This window comes from Staurois parvus, unplaced genomic scaffold (assembly GCF_062004578.1).
Source record: "Staurois parvus isolate SC_StPar_1 unplaced genomic scaffold, SC_StPar_1.0 ptg001345l, whole genome shotgun sequence".
Classification (NCBI taxonomy): domain Eukaryota; kingdom Metazoa; phylum Chordata; class Amphibia; order Anura; family Ranidae; genus Staurois; species Staurois parvus.
The window spans coordinates 692,620-709,674 of NW_028319141.1; the positions used below are offsets into that span (position 1 = coordinate 692,620).

The following is a 17,055-nucleotide window of genomic DNA, read 5'->3' on the forward strand; positions in this document are numbered from 1 at the left end:
AACTACAATGATCACCTCACTCATACTCCTCCTCATACTCCTCCTCCGTTCCCAAAATCTCTTCTCTATATTCCTGTGCTCCTCCCAAACATCTGTACATTGCGCCCTCACTGCTCCCTTCTCCCCTCTACGGCTCTCTCCACCTCCTCCTGATACTCCACTCTCCCACTGACCCAAACACCTCCACTGGTAGACTTACACGCTCTTGTACATCCCGCTCCCATGCCACCTTTCTCACCCTTCTTATTCTAACAGCAGGGGACATCTCCCCGAACCCTGGTCCTCCACCACCTTGCTCACCCACAAGGCACCCTCCTACTTCCATGAACTGCCGCAACCCCCTCAACCTAGTACCTGTCCCTGTGCTCCCCAAAACCACCCCCCCATTTTTGTGTGCACTCTTGAACACCCAATCGGTTTGCAACAAACTCACCGCCATCCATAACCTCTTTGCCTCCCACTCCCTCAACCTCCAAGCGATCACTGAAATCTGGATCCAAGCCTCTGACTCTACCTCCCCTGTGGCACTCTCCCACTGAGGTCTCATTTGGACCCACTCACCCAGACCCAACGGTCGGAAAAGTGGTGGGGTTGGCATGCTCCTGTCACTGCTGAGCACCTTTCAAGTCCTCTAAAACCCCCCCACCCTATCCTTCTCCTCCTTTGAGGTCCATGGCATCTGACTATTCTCCCCCACCCCTCTGAGGATTGTGGTAATCTATCGGCCTCCTGGACCCGTGTCCCACTTCCTCAATGACTTCTCCACCTGGCTACCCTTCTTTCTCTTCTCCGAGCTACCCACCATCATCCTTGGAGACCTCAACATCCCTATCAACATTAAAAACCCGGTTACATCCCAACTCCTCCACTTGACCTCTTCTTTTGAATTTGCACAGTGTATACAGTCCACCACCCACACCCACTCTGACGGGAACACCCTGGACCTTGTTTTCTCTCATCTCTGCACTCCCCACAACCTCACAAACACCCCCTTTCTTCTCCCTGACCACAACCTTATTACCTTTTCCGCCTCCTCGTCCTCAAACACCTACCCCTCCAAATGTCAAACTATCACCAGCCAAACCCTCTGCAACTTCAACCCTGACCCTTTCCACTCTGCAGCTGAACAACTGTACAACAGTATCCTTTCCCCGCTCTGCCCTGACCGGGCCACTACTTTTTATAACAACTCTCTGTCAGCCGCTCTGGACTCGTTAGTCCCTCTAACCACACAAAGCATTAGACCCCGACCGCTTCAACCCTGGCAGACTGATCATACCAAAAATCTCAAACAACGCAATCATGCACTGGAGCGACTATGGCACAAAACCAGATCCCAGCAAGCGTTCACCCGATATAAATCCACCTTCCTCACCTACACTTCCTCCCTCCACACTGCCAAGCAATCCTACTTTGTGACCCTCATCAATACCTTCTCCTCCAGTCCTCGCTGGCACTTCTCTACTTTTAACTCTCTACTCTCTCCACCCCCACCTCCACCCAGCACCTCACTCACTGCCCACGAGATTGCCAATCACTTCAAAAATAAGATCGACACTATTCGTAGGGACATTGCCACTGCTCAGACTTCCACCCCACCTAGCATCCCTCACATGAAAACCCCCTCAACTCCCCTCTCCTTTGACCTCACCACTGTCCAGATATCCACCCCACCTAACACTCCCCGCACAAAAACCCCCTCAACACTCCACTCCTTTGACCTTGCTACCACTGAAGAAGTCACTAAGGTCTTCTCTGAAGCCCGCCTCACCACCTGCCCCCTTGACCCTGTCCCCTCACAACTCCTACGGTCACCCTCCTCCTCCATCCTACGCTCCCTGACTCACATCTTTAATCTCTCCCTCTCTGCTGGCACTTTCCCCTCCCCTCTGAAGCACGCGCAGATCACTTCCATACTTAAAAAACCCTCCCTGGATCCCACCGACCTGAACAACCTTAGACCCATCTCCCTGCTGCCATTTACATCCAAACTCCTTGAGCACCTTGTCTATAATCACTTGAGTTCCCACCTCACCGACAACAACCTCCTTGATCCCCTACAGTCTGGCTTCCGTCCCCTTCACTCCACCGAAACTGCCTTACTCAAAATCACTAATGTCCTGCTAACCGCCAAAGCTAATGGCCACTACTCAGTGCTGCTACTCCTCGACCTCTCTGTGGCTTTCGACACAGTTGACCACCCCCTCCTCCTCAAAAACTATACTCTATTGGCCTCAGAGACTCCGCTCTCTCCTATCTATCACAGCGCTCCTTCAGTGTTACCTATAATGCTACCACCTCCCCCTCTCTGTTGGGGTCCCTCAAGGTTCTGTCATAGGGTTCCTTCTCTTCTCCATCTACACCTCCTCCCTTGGCCAACTGATACACTCTCACAGCTTCAACTACCAATTCTATACCGATGACACGCAAATCTGTCTATCCCTCGCCTCACCCCCTCAGTCTCTGCCTGAATCACTAGCCTACTGAACGACGTATCGGATTGGATGTCACTTCACTTCCTCAAATTAAACCTTTCCAAAACCGAGCTCCTAATTTTCCCCCAAGCCCGTACCCCCCTGACTTCTCCATCAAGACCAACAACACCACCATCAGTCCCACCCCGCACACCAGAGTACTTGTTGTCATCCTAGACTCCAACCTGTTTTTCCAACCCCAGGTCCAATCGCTGACAAACTCATGTAGACTCCACCTCCGCAACATCTCCAAAATCCGCACGTTCCTAACCCCGGAAACCACTAAGCAACTCGTTCACTCCCTTATTATATCACGACTCGACTACTGCAACTCCCTCCTCGCTGGCCTGCCTCGCCGCTGGCTATCCCCGCTTCAGTCTGTCCTAAATTCTGCGGTCAGACTCATTCACCTTACCAACCGCTCCGTATCAGCCACCCTCCTCTGTCAATCCCTCCACTGGCTTCTGATTGCCCAACAAATAAAATTCAAAATACTAACATTGACGTACAAAGCTGTTCATAACACTGCCCCAAACTACATCACTGACCTGACATCCATCTGCCACCCAAAACATACTCTTCACTCCTCACAAGATCTCCTACTCTCTAGTTCCCTGGTCTCTTCCTCCCATGCCTGCCTCCAGGACCTCTCAAGGGCTTCCCCCATCCTCTGGAACTCCCTACCCCAATCCATTAGACTATCACCTACCCTCCTCTCCTTTAGATGCACCCTGAAGACCCATCTCTTCAGGGAAGCCTACCCCGCCCTCAGCTAATTGCCGATCGCCTCCACTCTTTCTACCACTCCATCCCCCACAGCTATTTCCTCCTGTACCACTATCCCCTCCCTCCTAGATTGTAAGCTCCAAGGAGCAGGGCCCTTGAACCCCTCGTGTATCGTATTGTACTGTTACTGTACTGCCTCGTGTACTGTCTCCCATTATGATGTACAGCGCTGAGCAAACCGTTGGCGCTTTATAAATACTGTATAATAATAATAATGGAAGGAGACACTACACTGACCACCAATGTAAGGAGGAACTACACTGACCACCAATGTAAGGAGGAACTACACTGATCACCAATGTAAGGAGACACTACACTGACCACCAATGTAAGGAGGAACTATACTGATCACCAATGTAAGGAGACACTACACTGATCACTAATGTAAGGAGACACTACACTGATCACCAATGTAAGGAGGAACTACACTGATCACCAATGTAAGGAGACACTACACTGACCACCAATGTAAGGAGACACTACACTGACCACAAATGTAAGGAAACACTACACTGACCACCAATGTAAGGAGGAACTACACTGATCACCAATGTAAGGAGGAACTACACTGATCACCAATGTAAGGAGGAACTACACTGATCACCAATGTAAGGAGACACTACACTGACCACCAATGTAAGGAGACACTACACTGACCACAAATGTAAGGAAACACTACACTGACCACCAATGTAAGGAAACACTACACTGATCACCAATGTAAGGAGGAACTACACTGATCACCAATGTAAGGAGACACTACACTGACCACCAATGTAAGGAGACACTACACTGACCACCAATGTAAGGAGACACTACACTGACCACAAATGTAAGGAGACACTACACTGACCACAAATGTAAGGAGACACTACACTGACCACCAATGTAAGGAGGAACTACACTGATCACCAATGTAAGGAGACACTACACTGACCACCAATGTAAGGAGACACTACACTGACCACCAATGTAAGGAGACACTACACTGACCACCAATGTAAGGAGACACTACACTGACCACAAATGTAAGGAGACACTACACTGATCACCAATGTAAGGAGACGCTACACTGATCACCAATGTAAGGAGACACTACACTGACCACAAATGTAAGGAGACACTACACTGACCACCAATGTAAGGAGGAACTACACTGATCACCAATGTAAGGAGACACTACACTGACCACCAATGTAAGGAGACACTACACTGACCACCAATGTAAGGAGGAACTACACTGATCACCAATGTAAGGAGGAACTACACTGATCACCAATGTAACGAGGAACTACACTGATCACCAATGTAAGGAGACGCTACACTGATCACCAATGTAAGGAGACACTACACTGACCACCAATGTAAGGAGGAACTACACTGATCACCAATGTAAGGAGGAACTACACTGATCACCAATGTAAGGAGGAACTACACTGATCACCAATGTAAGGAGACACTACACTGACCACCAATGTAAGGAGGAACCACACTGATCACCAATGTAAGGAGGAACCACACTGATCACCAATGTAAGGAGACACTACACTGACCACCAATGTAAGGAGACACTACACTGACCACAAATGTAAGGAGACACTACACTGACCACCAATGTAAGGAGACACTACACTCACCACCAATGTAAGGAGACGCTACACTGACCGCCAACGTAAGGAGGCACTACACTGACCACCAACGTAAGGAGGAACTACACTGACCACAAATGTAAGGAGACACTACACTGATCACCAATGTAAGGAGACACTACACTGACCACCAATGTAAGGAGGAACCACACTGATCACCAATGTAAGGAGACACTACACTGACCACCAATGTAAGGAGACACTACACTGATCACCAATGTAAGGAGGAACTACACTGATCACTAATGTAAGGAGACACTACACTCACCACCAATGTAAGGAGGAACTACACTGATCACCAATGTAAGGAGTAACTACACTGATCACCAATGTAAGGAGACACTATACTGACCACAAATGTAAGGAGACACTACACTGATCACCAATGTAGGGAGACACTACACTGATCACCAATGTAAGGAGACACTACACTGACCACAAATGTAAGGAGACACTACACTGACCACCAATGTAAGGAGGAACTACACTGATCACCAATGTAAGGAGACACTACACTGACCACCAATGTAAGGAGGAACTACACTGATCACCAATGTAAGGAGACACTACACTGACCACAAATGTAAGGAGACACTACACTGATCACCAATGTAAGGAGACGCTACACTGATCACCAATGTAAGGAGGAACTACACTGATCACCAATGTAAGGAGACACTACACTGACCACAAATGTAAGGAGACACTACACTGATCACCAATGTAAGGAGACGCTACACTGATCACCAATGTAAGGAGACACTACACTGATCACCAATGTAAGGAGACACTACACTGACCACAAATGTAAGGAGACACTACACTGACCACCAATGTAAGGAGGAACTACACTGATCACCAATGTAAGGAGACACTACACTGACCACCAATGTAAGGAGGAACTACACTGATCACCAATGTAAGGAGACACTACACTGACCACAAATGTAAGGAGGAACTACACTGATCACCAATGTAAGGAGACACTACACTGATCACCAATGTAAGGAGACGCTACACTGATCACCAATGTAAGGAGACACTACACTGATCACCAATGTAAGGAGGAACTACACTGATCACCAATGTAAGGAGACACTACACTGACCACCAATGTAAGGAGGAACTACACTGATCACCAATGTAAGGAGACACTACACTGACCACCAATGTAAGGAGGAACTACACTGACCACCAATGTAAGGAGACACTACACTGATCACCAATGTAAGGAGACACTACACTGACCACAAATGTAAGAAAACACTACACTGACCACCAATGTAAGGAGGAACTACACTGATCACCAATGTAAGGAGGAACTACACTGATCACCAATGTAAGGAGGAACTACACTGATCACCAATGTAAGGAGACACTACACTGACCACCAATGTAAGGAGACACTACACTGACCACCAATGTAAGGAGACACTACACTGATCACCAATGTAAGGAGACACTACACTGACCACCAATGTAAGGAGGAACTACACTGATCACCAATGTAAGGAGACGCTACACTGACCACCAATGTAAGGAGGAACTACACTGATCACCAATGTAAGGAGACACTACACTGACCACAAATGTAAGGAAACACTACACTGACCACCAATGTAAGGAGGAACTACACTGATCACCAATGTAAGGAGGAACTACACTGATCACCAATGTAAGGAGGAACTACACTGATCACCAATGTAAGGCGACACTACACTGACCACCAATGTAAGGAGACACTACACTGACCACCAATGTAAGGAGACACTACACTGATCACCAATGTAAGGAGACGCTACACTGATCACCAATGTAAGGAGACACTACACTGATCACCGATGTAAGGAGACACTACACTGACCACAAATGTAAGGAGGAACTACACTGATCACCAATGTAAGGAGGAACTACACTGATCACCAATGTAAGGAGACGCTACACTGATCACCAATGTAAGGAGACACTACACTGATCACCAATGTAAGGAGGAACTACACTGATCACCAATGTAAGGAGGAACTACACTGATCACCAATGTAAGGAGGAACTACACTGATCACCAATGTAAGCAGACACTACACTGACCACCAATGTAAGGAGGAACTACACTGATCACCAATGTAAGGAGGAACCACACTGATCACCAATGTAAGGAGACACTACACTGATCACAAATGTAAGGAGACACTACACTGACCACCAATGTAAGGAGGAACTACACTGATCACCAATGTAAGGAGGAACCACACTGATCACCAATGTAAGGAGACACTACACTGACCACAAATGTAAGGAGACACTACACTGACCACCAATGTAAGGAGACAATACACTGACCACAAATGTAAGGAGACACTACACTGATCACCAATGTAAGGAGACACTACACTGACCACCAATGTAAGGAGGAACCACACTGATCACCAATGTAAGGAGACACTACACTGACCACCAATGTAAGGAGGAACTACACTGATCACCAATGTAAGGAGTAACTACACTGATCACCAATGTAAGGAGACACTATACTGACCACAAATGAAAGGAGACACTACACTGATCACCAATGTAAGGAGGAACTACACTGATCACCAATGTAAGGAGACACTACACTGATCACCAATGTAAGGAGACACTACACTGATCACCAATGTAAGGAGACACTACACTGACCACAAATGTAAGGAGACACTACACTGACCACCAATGTAAGGAGGAACTACACTGATCACCAATGTAAGGAGACACTACACTGACCACCAATGTAAGGAGGAACTACACTGACCACCAATGTAAGGAGACACTACACTGACCACCAATGTAAGGAGGAACTACACTGATCACCAATGTAAGGAGGAACCACACTGATCACCAATGTAAGGAGACACTACACTGATCACTAATGTAAGGAGACACTACACTGATCACCAATGTAAGGAGACACTACACTGATCACCAATGTAAGGAGACACTACACTGATCACCAATGTAAGGAGACACTACACTGACCACCAATGTAAGCAGACACTACACTGATCACCAATGTAAGGAGACACTACACTGACCACCAATGTAAGGAGGAACCACACTGATCACCAATGTAAGGAGACACTACACTGACCACCAATGTAAGGAGGAACTACACTGATCACCAATGTAAGGAGTAACTACACTGATCACCAATGTAAGGAGACACTATACTGACCACAAATGTAAGGAGACACTACACTGATCACCAATGTAAGGAGGAACTACACTGATCACCAATGTAAGGAGACACTACACTGATCACCAATGTAAGGAGACACTACACTGATCACCAATGTAAGGAGACACTACACTGACCACAAATGTAAGGAGACACTACACTGACCACCAATGTAAGGAGGAACTACACTGATCACCAATGTAAGGAGACACTACACTGACCACCAATGTAAGGAGGAACTACACTGACCACCAATGTAAGGAGACACTACACTGACCACCAATGTAAGGAGGAACTACACTGATCACCAATGTAAGGAGGAACCACACTGATCACTAATGTAAGGAGACACTACACTGATCACTAATGTAAGGAGACACTACACTGATCACCAATGTAAGGAGACACTACACTGACCACAAATGTAAGGAGATACTACACTGACCACCAATGTAAGGAGACACTACACTGATCACCAATGTAAGGAGACACTACACTGATCACTAATGTAAGGAGACACTACACTGACCACAAATGTAAGGAGATACTACACTGGCCACCAATGTAAGGAGACACTACACTGACCACCAATGTAAGGAGGAACTACACTGATCACCAATGTAAGGAGACACTACACTGACCACCAATGTAAGGAGTAACTACACTGATCACCAATGTAAGGAGACACTACACTGATCACCAATGTAAGGAGACACTACACTCACCACCAATGTAAGGAGACGCTACACTGACCGCCAACGTAAGGAGGCACTACACTGACCACCAACGTAAGGAGGAACTACACTGATCACCAATGTAAGGAGGAACTACACTGATCACCAATGTAAAGAGACACTACACTGACCACCAATGTAAGGAGACACTACACTGACCACCAATGTAAGGAGGAACTACACTGATCACTAATGTAAGGAGACACTACACTGACCACAAATGTAAGGAGATACTACACTGGCCACCAATGTAAGGAGACACTACACTGACCACCAATGTAAGGAGGAACTACACTGATCACCAATGTAAGGAGACACTACACTGACCACCAATGTAAGGAGTAACTACACTGATCACCAATGTAAGGAGACACTACACTGATCACCAATGTAAGGAGACACTACACTCACCACCAATGTAAGGAGACGCTACACTGACCGCCAACGTAAGGAGGCACTACACTGACCACCAACGTAAGGAGGAACTACACTGATCACCAATGTAAGGAGGAACTACACTGATCACCAATGTAAAGAGACACTACACTGACCACCAATGTAAGGAGACACTACACTGACCACCAATGTAAGGAGACGCTACATTGACCACCAACCGCCAGCAGACACTTTTACCTTCCCGCACTTTCACTCTACTCATGCGTGGACACTGCTAGCAAACACCTCTACCTTCCCCCACTTCTGCTCTACTTCTCACAAGTGGACACCACTAGCAGACACCTCTACCCTCCCCCACTTCTGCTCTACTTCTCACAAGTGGACACCACTAGCAGACACCTCTACCCTCCCCCACTTCTGCTCTACTTCTCACACGGGGACACAGCTAGCAGACACCTTTACCCTCCCCCACGTCCGCTCTGCTTCTCAGACTAGCAGACACCTCTAAACCACTTCATCCAAGGAGATCCCATTACTCCATCTTCTCTGCAGATTTGACCAAGTCATTATCATCCCCTATACTCCAACTGTTGAAGGGCCCCATCTATAGCCGGCAGAAGATGAACTCTCCTTGATCTCCATATACTGTATATCCATCAGTAACTCAGAGATGCTCCCACTTTCCATTAGCCAATCCCTGCTCGTCATCCCTCCACACCCGCCCCATATACAGTCCAGGCGTGGCAGTCCCGGGAGTGCAGCTGTAGCTGTGTGAAGCCTGAATGTCCCAGTAGGAGGAGTTCTGCCCGCAGTGTGAGCTGCACTCCTGGAGGACCCTGTTCCAGTCTATGCTGCACCACCCACAGCTTCATGATTGGCCTTCCTCGGCCTCATTGTCTGATATCAATTGTCCGTGTATTGCTACATGTTGGGGATTTCTGCTACAAATCTGAACTAGGAATAGAGAAAGGTAGAAAGGATGGCGCTCTACTTCCTGCTCTCTGTGCTTTCCATCCCCCATCAACCAATCACAATGTGTCCACAATCACCATGGAAATGATCAGATCAATAAAACGTTTGTCATAGACAGACCATCATGTGCCGATCATATACACAGACATTTGTATCACGGGAAACATACAAGAAGAAACATGTATGGAGAAAGACACGGGAAAGTCCCAATATGTGCATTCACCAATCACTCCTTCATTCCCGGTATACACACAATTCCATTGCTTCCATGTGTACACCATCAGTCACTCTCCTAGAATTGGGACATTTTATTACCACCCACCTCTTCAGTGATCCCCCACCATGCAAGTATTGTCCTCACCTCCAACTGTGGGCCTAATGGGTGCTTGGAACATTTGTCCACAAAGTATTAATAATAGACCTCCAAGTGTTTGTGAAATCTCCCACCACAAAATGTACTCAGCCAATCACAGGGCAGGACTCCATTTTTATTCTTCTCCTGCCATCAATGGCCAACCCGGTCCCAGTCTCAGTTATATCTGAAGAATTGTAATACTATTGGCTTAAGGCGTCCATTCAAACATATTAATATTAATTATGATTAATGATAAAAAAACAAATATTTTGCAAGCTTGCCATCAGTATAAGTGCCGAATCATAAATTTTGATTTCTAACAATAATAATAATCCTAACAGGAGTTCTGTCATTTTTCAGGATGTCAGGAAAAACATGTCCTCCGTCAGTAAATGTTCATGTTGTGTCAGTAATAAAAGTCACGGAGGGTTGGGAACCCTGCAAGGGGGGCAGAGATATGTGACTGCCTAGTCCAGCCTTTCTCAGCCAGGGTTCCTCCAAAGGGTTCTAGGGCTTCCTTGTCACTTCATTGGGCTGTATATGGAAGTGTCACCGACCAGCCGTTTCTGGATACACAGCTTTGTCATCATTGCACACACACCATTTTGTTTTTGTTCAATACAATTTTTATTATAATTTCACTTTTAACAAGATTGCAAAAAAAAAATTCAGGAAACAGTAAAGGCAGAAATCCGATTGGTCAGGAAGATCCCTTGTCTGGAATGTGGGGGCGGAGTCATTATTATTGGTGTACAATACAATACACAACGTGTTCCATTATTATAACAAACTATTGTAGAAAAGATCCCAACATAGAAAATGGGGGAAAGGAGGAAATAAAGGCGGATATGAAGGGGAATCTGTGTACGGGGAACACCTTAACAATCACCACCATTTTATTCTCCAGGGCCTCTGATGTCACAGAATAGATGTTTGGGGGTTTATCTCATCTTCAGGACCAAAATCTGCATTTTCCCATGTGTGCAAAATCATGCAGAAACAGCTCTGGCAGTGAGAGGGTTAATGTGGGCTAGATGGGATCCCTCTGCTGGGGTGACATTAGAGCTCCCCCTAGCTGCAGCCTGGTAATAACATTGCCCTCCATCCATTAGACATAATGGGGGATTTTTCCTGATATATGGCAATCAATAACAGCAGCACAATATCACATTATGGCCACTAGATGGAGCCAAAGGAATCAGAGTATGAAATAAAGTATGCCCAATATTCGTCATGGCCGGGCGAATGTCACTCACATTCCTTCTAACTTTTTTTTTTTATTTTTTTACTAAACCTCTAAATGTTTGTGAAAGCTTCCATCATAAATATACTCAGCCAATGAGAGGTGATGACTCCATATTTATTACAGGTACTTCTATAGCACTGTCCATTTACACAAATTGTTCATTCCCATCAGTCCCCGCCCCCGAGGAGCATACAATCTAAGGTCCCTAACTCACATTCATACATACACATACTAGGGGACAATATAGACAGGAGCCAATAAACCTATCAGCATGTCTTTGGCATGTGGGAAGAAACCAGAGTACCTGGAGGAGACCCACACAGGCACAGGGAGAACATGCAAACTCCAGGCAGGTGGTGCCATGGTTGGGATTCAAACTAATGACCCAAGTACTGCCAGGCAGAAGGGCTAACCACTGAGCTGCTATCAATAGCCAACCCCGTCCCACACTTCATCCGTGTCTTTGGTGGCCTCTGATCTCCTTATGAACTGTTTCTTCCATGATGAAGATCAGCCATGGAGTATATCTGAGGTGTATATCAGGGTGTGCTTCTTCCCCACATGAGAGCTGGGATGTCCAGCAACATTCATCTAGAAGACATTTCCCACACTCAAGGCACTAATACACCTCCAGGGTTGTGTGAGACCCCTGATGTACAGGAAGACAGGACTTCAGTGAGGAACATTTCCCTCACTCAGGACAGGAATATGGCTTCTCTCCCATGTGAGAGCTTTGATGTTTATTAAGACTGGACTTGTCTGAAAAACATTTCCCGCACTCAGGACAATAATACGGCATCTTTCCCTTGTGAGATCTCTGATGTCTGTAAACACTGGACTTATCTGAAAAACATTTTCCACACTCAGGACAGGAATATGGCTTCTCCCCAGTGTGAGATCTCTGATGTCTGTAAAGACTGCGCTTCTCTAAAAAACATTTCCCACACTCAGGACAGGAATATGGCTTCTCACCTGTATGAGATCTCTGATGTGTGTAAAGACGGGACTTCTGTGAAAAACATTTCCCACACTCAGGACAGGAATACGGCTTCTCTCCCGTGTGAGATCTCTTATGTGTGTAAAGATTTGCCTTCTGTGAAAAACTTTTCCCGCACTCAGGACAGGAATACAGCTTCTCTCCCGTGTGAGATCTCTGATGTATGTAAAGATAGGACTTCCTTGAAAAACATTTCCCGCACTTAGGACAGGAATACGGCTTCTCCCCTGTGTGAGATCTCTGATGTATGTAAAGACTGGTCTTCTGTAAAAAACATTTCCCACACTCAGGACAGGAATACGGCTTCTCTCCCGTGTGAGATCTCTGATGTAAGTAAAGAAGATACTTCCGTGAAAAACATTTCCCGCACTCAGGACAGGAATACGGCTTCTCCCCCATGTGAGATTTCTGATGTAAGTAAAGAATTGAATTCCGTGAAAAACATTTCCCGCACTCAGGACAGGAATACGGCTTCTCTCCCGTGTGAGATCTTATATGCTCATTAAGATTGGATTTATATCGGAAACCCTTCCCACACTCAGTACAGGAGAACCTCTTCCCTGTTGGAAGGCCGGCCGGGTCCCGCACAGTCTGAGGTTCCTCCGGATACGACGAATCCGATGGTCCATCTACACTGGGTGGTGCCGGATGGACATTGGAGGGAGCCGGGTTTTCTCCTGGACTATACTGTGTGATGTCCTCATCTTCTACTTTCCAGTCTGGAGACAAAGTGAGACAATCCTCGGAGGTTTTCCTCATCTCCTGACCATGGACTAAAATACAAAGACAAAGAGGATTACTAGACAGGAGCTGATTGGTTCCCCCAAACCAGGACTCCGCCCACATCAGGCAGCTTGGTCTCTGAGGAGCTTACAATTCCACCCTCAAGGGAACTAGGAAATGGCTCCTCTGATCTCCTACCAGGTCATTTCTTTATTCATGGACCTTAGTCAGAGAGTGAGGAAACAACCAGAACTGTCTTTTATAGGAGGGACAGTGATGAGGGGATTATAGGACGAGGGTCCCCACCCCCTCTATCACTCATCACCATCTTCCCAACACAAGAAGTACTGCATTTCCTTATTTAGTCCATGATTTAGTCATGAAGAACAGCGGGGCTGAGCCCCACCAGAGGTCAGAGAGTGAGGATGGGGGGGAGAACAACCAAGATGAAGACTGGACTGATCCTGAAGACCACCATCATTGGGGTATTGACTCCTCCCTCATTATCACTTTCTGTTTAAGGGTCCAAAGTTGGAGGATGTTATCACGTTATTATCACCATGTACAAGTCTGTGCTCCAATCACATCATCCGATATAAAATGTCCAGCTGGGAGGAAATGGGGGGAACAAAAGTGTCAGGGATCTCCTCGATCCCCGCCGCGATGGTCCCGGCGCAGGCACAGTGTGCCGCCCTGTGCAGGGACTCGGGCACTAGGTCTGGGCCGGCCGCGGCGTTCGAGTTTGCGCATGCGCAGTAGAAGCCGCGGCCGCCCGCTGGGCACCAATGGCAGCGCAGGGTGGGATATTTAAATGGCCCTGAGCTGTCATTCAGTGCCTTCTGGTCTTCCCTGTATCCTGTATCTGCGAACCTGTGAATTGTAAGTTGCTGACCCGGATTGTATTCTCCTGCCCAGACCCTTGCTTTGCCTGACCTCTCTCTTGAATTCCCCCTATTGGATCTGACCTGCTGTTACTGACATGGCGTGTGACCCGACTATTCTCTGCCCGCTGCCTTGTACCGTACCATCCTCCCTGTTACCGACCCGGCTTGTCTGACTTCGCACCTGCTCAGCCATCCATCCCTTCCAGTGGGGTCTTCTGACCTCCTCATATCAGGCTCTTCCCCGTGGGAGCCCTCGGCGTATACCACTACCACTGATGGGTTTACCCAGTAGCCACGACCTTTTCTCGGGGAGCTCCAAGTCCATCCCCACCATCAGGGGCCCTGGTGAACAACCACCCTGGGACTTAGACTCCGTGCTCTGGGAACGCCTATTTAGTGGAGTGCTAGTGGTACCTCCGGGTGGTCCCTTACAGTACCAGAAGGTCATGACGGAGCCTCGAGGAGAACCCTCCCCGCTGGAGGAAGTTTGTAGGCACCTGGCTACCCTGACACAAGCTGTAAACGTATTACAGGACAGGTGTTTACAGATTGAAAATCGGTTCCAGGCCTGCACTATATCTGTCCCTGCACCACAGGCCCCGGTCCCTGCACCTCCGCCCGTAGCGGCCCCTGAGCCCGCTTCAGGGGCCCCCGCACCACTTCCTATGGCCGAACCCCGAGTACCTCTACAGGAGCGTTTTCACGGGGACCGCACATGCTTCAGGTCGTTCCGTGAGTCCTGCCTTCTCTATTTCGAGTTACAACCTCGTACCTTTTTGACGGAATCAGTAAAGGTGGGGTTTGTCATCTCCCTCCTGCAGGGTGAACCCCAAGACTGGGCCCACCGACTGAGAGGGAACAACGACCCCCACCTAGGCTCAGTTAACGTTTTTTTTGACGCAATGGCCATCTTATATGATGACCCACAGCGGGCAGCTTCGGCCGAAGCAACCTTGTACGCGCTCCGGCAGGGCCGACGGGCGGCGGAGGAGTACGCCTCTGATTTTAGGAGTTGGATGGGGGACACACGCTGGAACGAGTTTGCCCTTGTGCACCAGTTCCGTATGGGCCTGTCAGAGGCCCTGAAAGACGAGCTCGCCCGGGTAGAAATGCCTGAGGCGCTAGAAGACTTAATTGCACTAACCATCAAGATTGACCGTAGACTGCGGGAACGCAGGTTTGAGAGGTCCGGTCAAGGTCGTGGAAGTACCTGGGGGTCTTTCCAGGGTCCCAGCCAATCCACTAGGCCACATTTCCAGAACCCACCGCCGGAGGATACTCCTGAACCCATGCAGCTAGGCCTGGCGCGACCTAAGCTATCTCCAGAGGAACGCCAGCGCAGACGCTCCCAGAACCTATGCCTCTACTGTGGTGAAGCTGGTCACATAGTACGATCCTGCCCGCAGAAACTGAGTAAGTGCACCTCTTCTTCCTTATCTGTTGGCGATGTTCATTATTCCCAATACTTAGTTGTTCCCCTCTCCTTTCAGCTTCCAGAGAGGACCGTGGAAGTGACGGCCATAATTGACTCGGGGGCATGCAGCTGTTTTGTAGATATTAATTTTGCTCACCAGCAGGGTATTCCCCTCCAACCAAAAGAAAAGGGGTTCAACATATTTCTGGCCGATGGATCCCGGATAAGATCAGGGGTGGTTAACCAGGAGACCCCTTCCATTGCCACCACCATTGCCAGCCAACACCAGGAACTCCTCCACCTGGATGCTATCGCATCACCCCTTTTCCCAGTTATTTTGGGGCTCCCGTGGTTACGGGCTCATAACCCCCAGATTGACTGGGAGACCAGGGTAGTCTCGTTCCCTTCCCCATACTGTCGGGAACACTGCCGCACTTCGGGCCCGGGGGTCCCCCAGGTCCTCGTGTGCTCGGAAGGGGATGCCGACTTAAGGCAGGTCATTCCTGCAGCCTATCATGAATTCCTTGATGTATTCAGTAAACGGGGAGCAGATACTCTACCCCCCCACCGCCCGTATGACTGTCCCGTTGACCTGTTACCTGGCTCAGAGATCCCTTTTGGGCGGATCTTCCCCCTTTCGGAGCTCGAATTGGGGGCCCTGAGGGAATACATTGAGGACAGCCTCCAGAAGGGATTCATCCGCCCCTCTACCTCTCTGGCAGGGGCAGGGATTTTCTTTGTAGAAAAAAAAGGACAAGACCTTGAGACCGTGTATTGATTACCGGGAGTTGAATAGAGTCACAATCAAAAATCGTTACCCCCTGCCATTGGTACCAGAGTTATTTCAGAGTTTAAAGGCTGCAGTGGTGTTCACAAAACTGGATTTAAGGGGAGCATACAACTTGGTTCGCATAAGGGAGGGGGATGAGTGGAAAATGGCATTCCGCACCCGCTTTGGCCACTTCGAATATCTGGTCATGCCGTTCGGTCTGCGCAATGCACCGGCCACTTTCCAACACTTTGTGAATTACATTTTTAGGGACTTCCTGGATGTCTTTGTTATCGTCTACTTAGACGATATTTAGATTTTTTCACCTTCTCTGGGGGAGCACAGAGTTCATGTAGCAAGGGTATTGGGGCGGTTGCGGCAGCACGGCTTATACGCCAAGGCTGACAAATGTTGCTTTGAACAATCCAGCATTATTTTTCTGGGT

The 17,055-nt window shown here is 48.0% G+C and overlaps 1 protein-coding gene across 1 annotated transcript in view; it reads right to left on the minus strand.

Annotated features, from left to right (window-relative positions):
• Nucleotides 1-17,055, minus strand: part of LOC149436770 (uncharacterized) — a 166,420-nt gene that overhangs the window by 128,505 nt on the left and 20,860 nt on the right. The window contains 1 exon segment of the mRNA XM_089661487.1: nucleotides 12,526-13,593. Coding sequence (XP_089517613.1) covers nucleotides 12,526-13,593 — 1,068 coding nt within the window.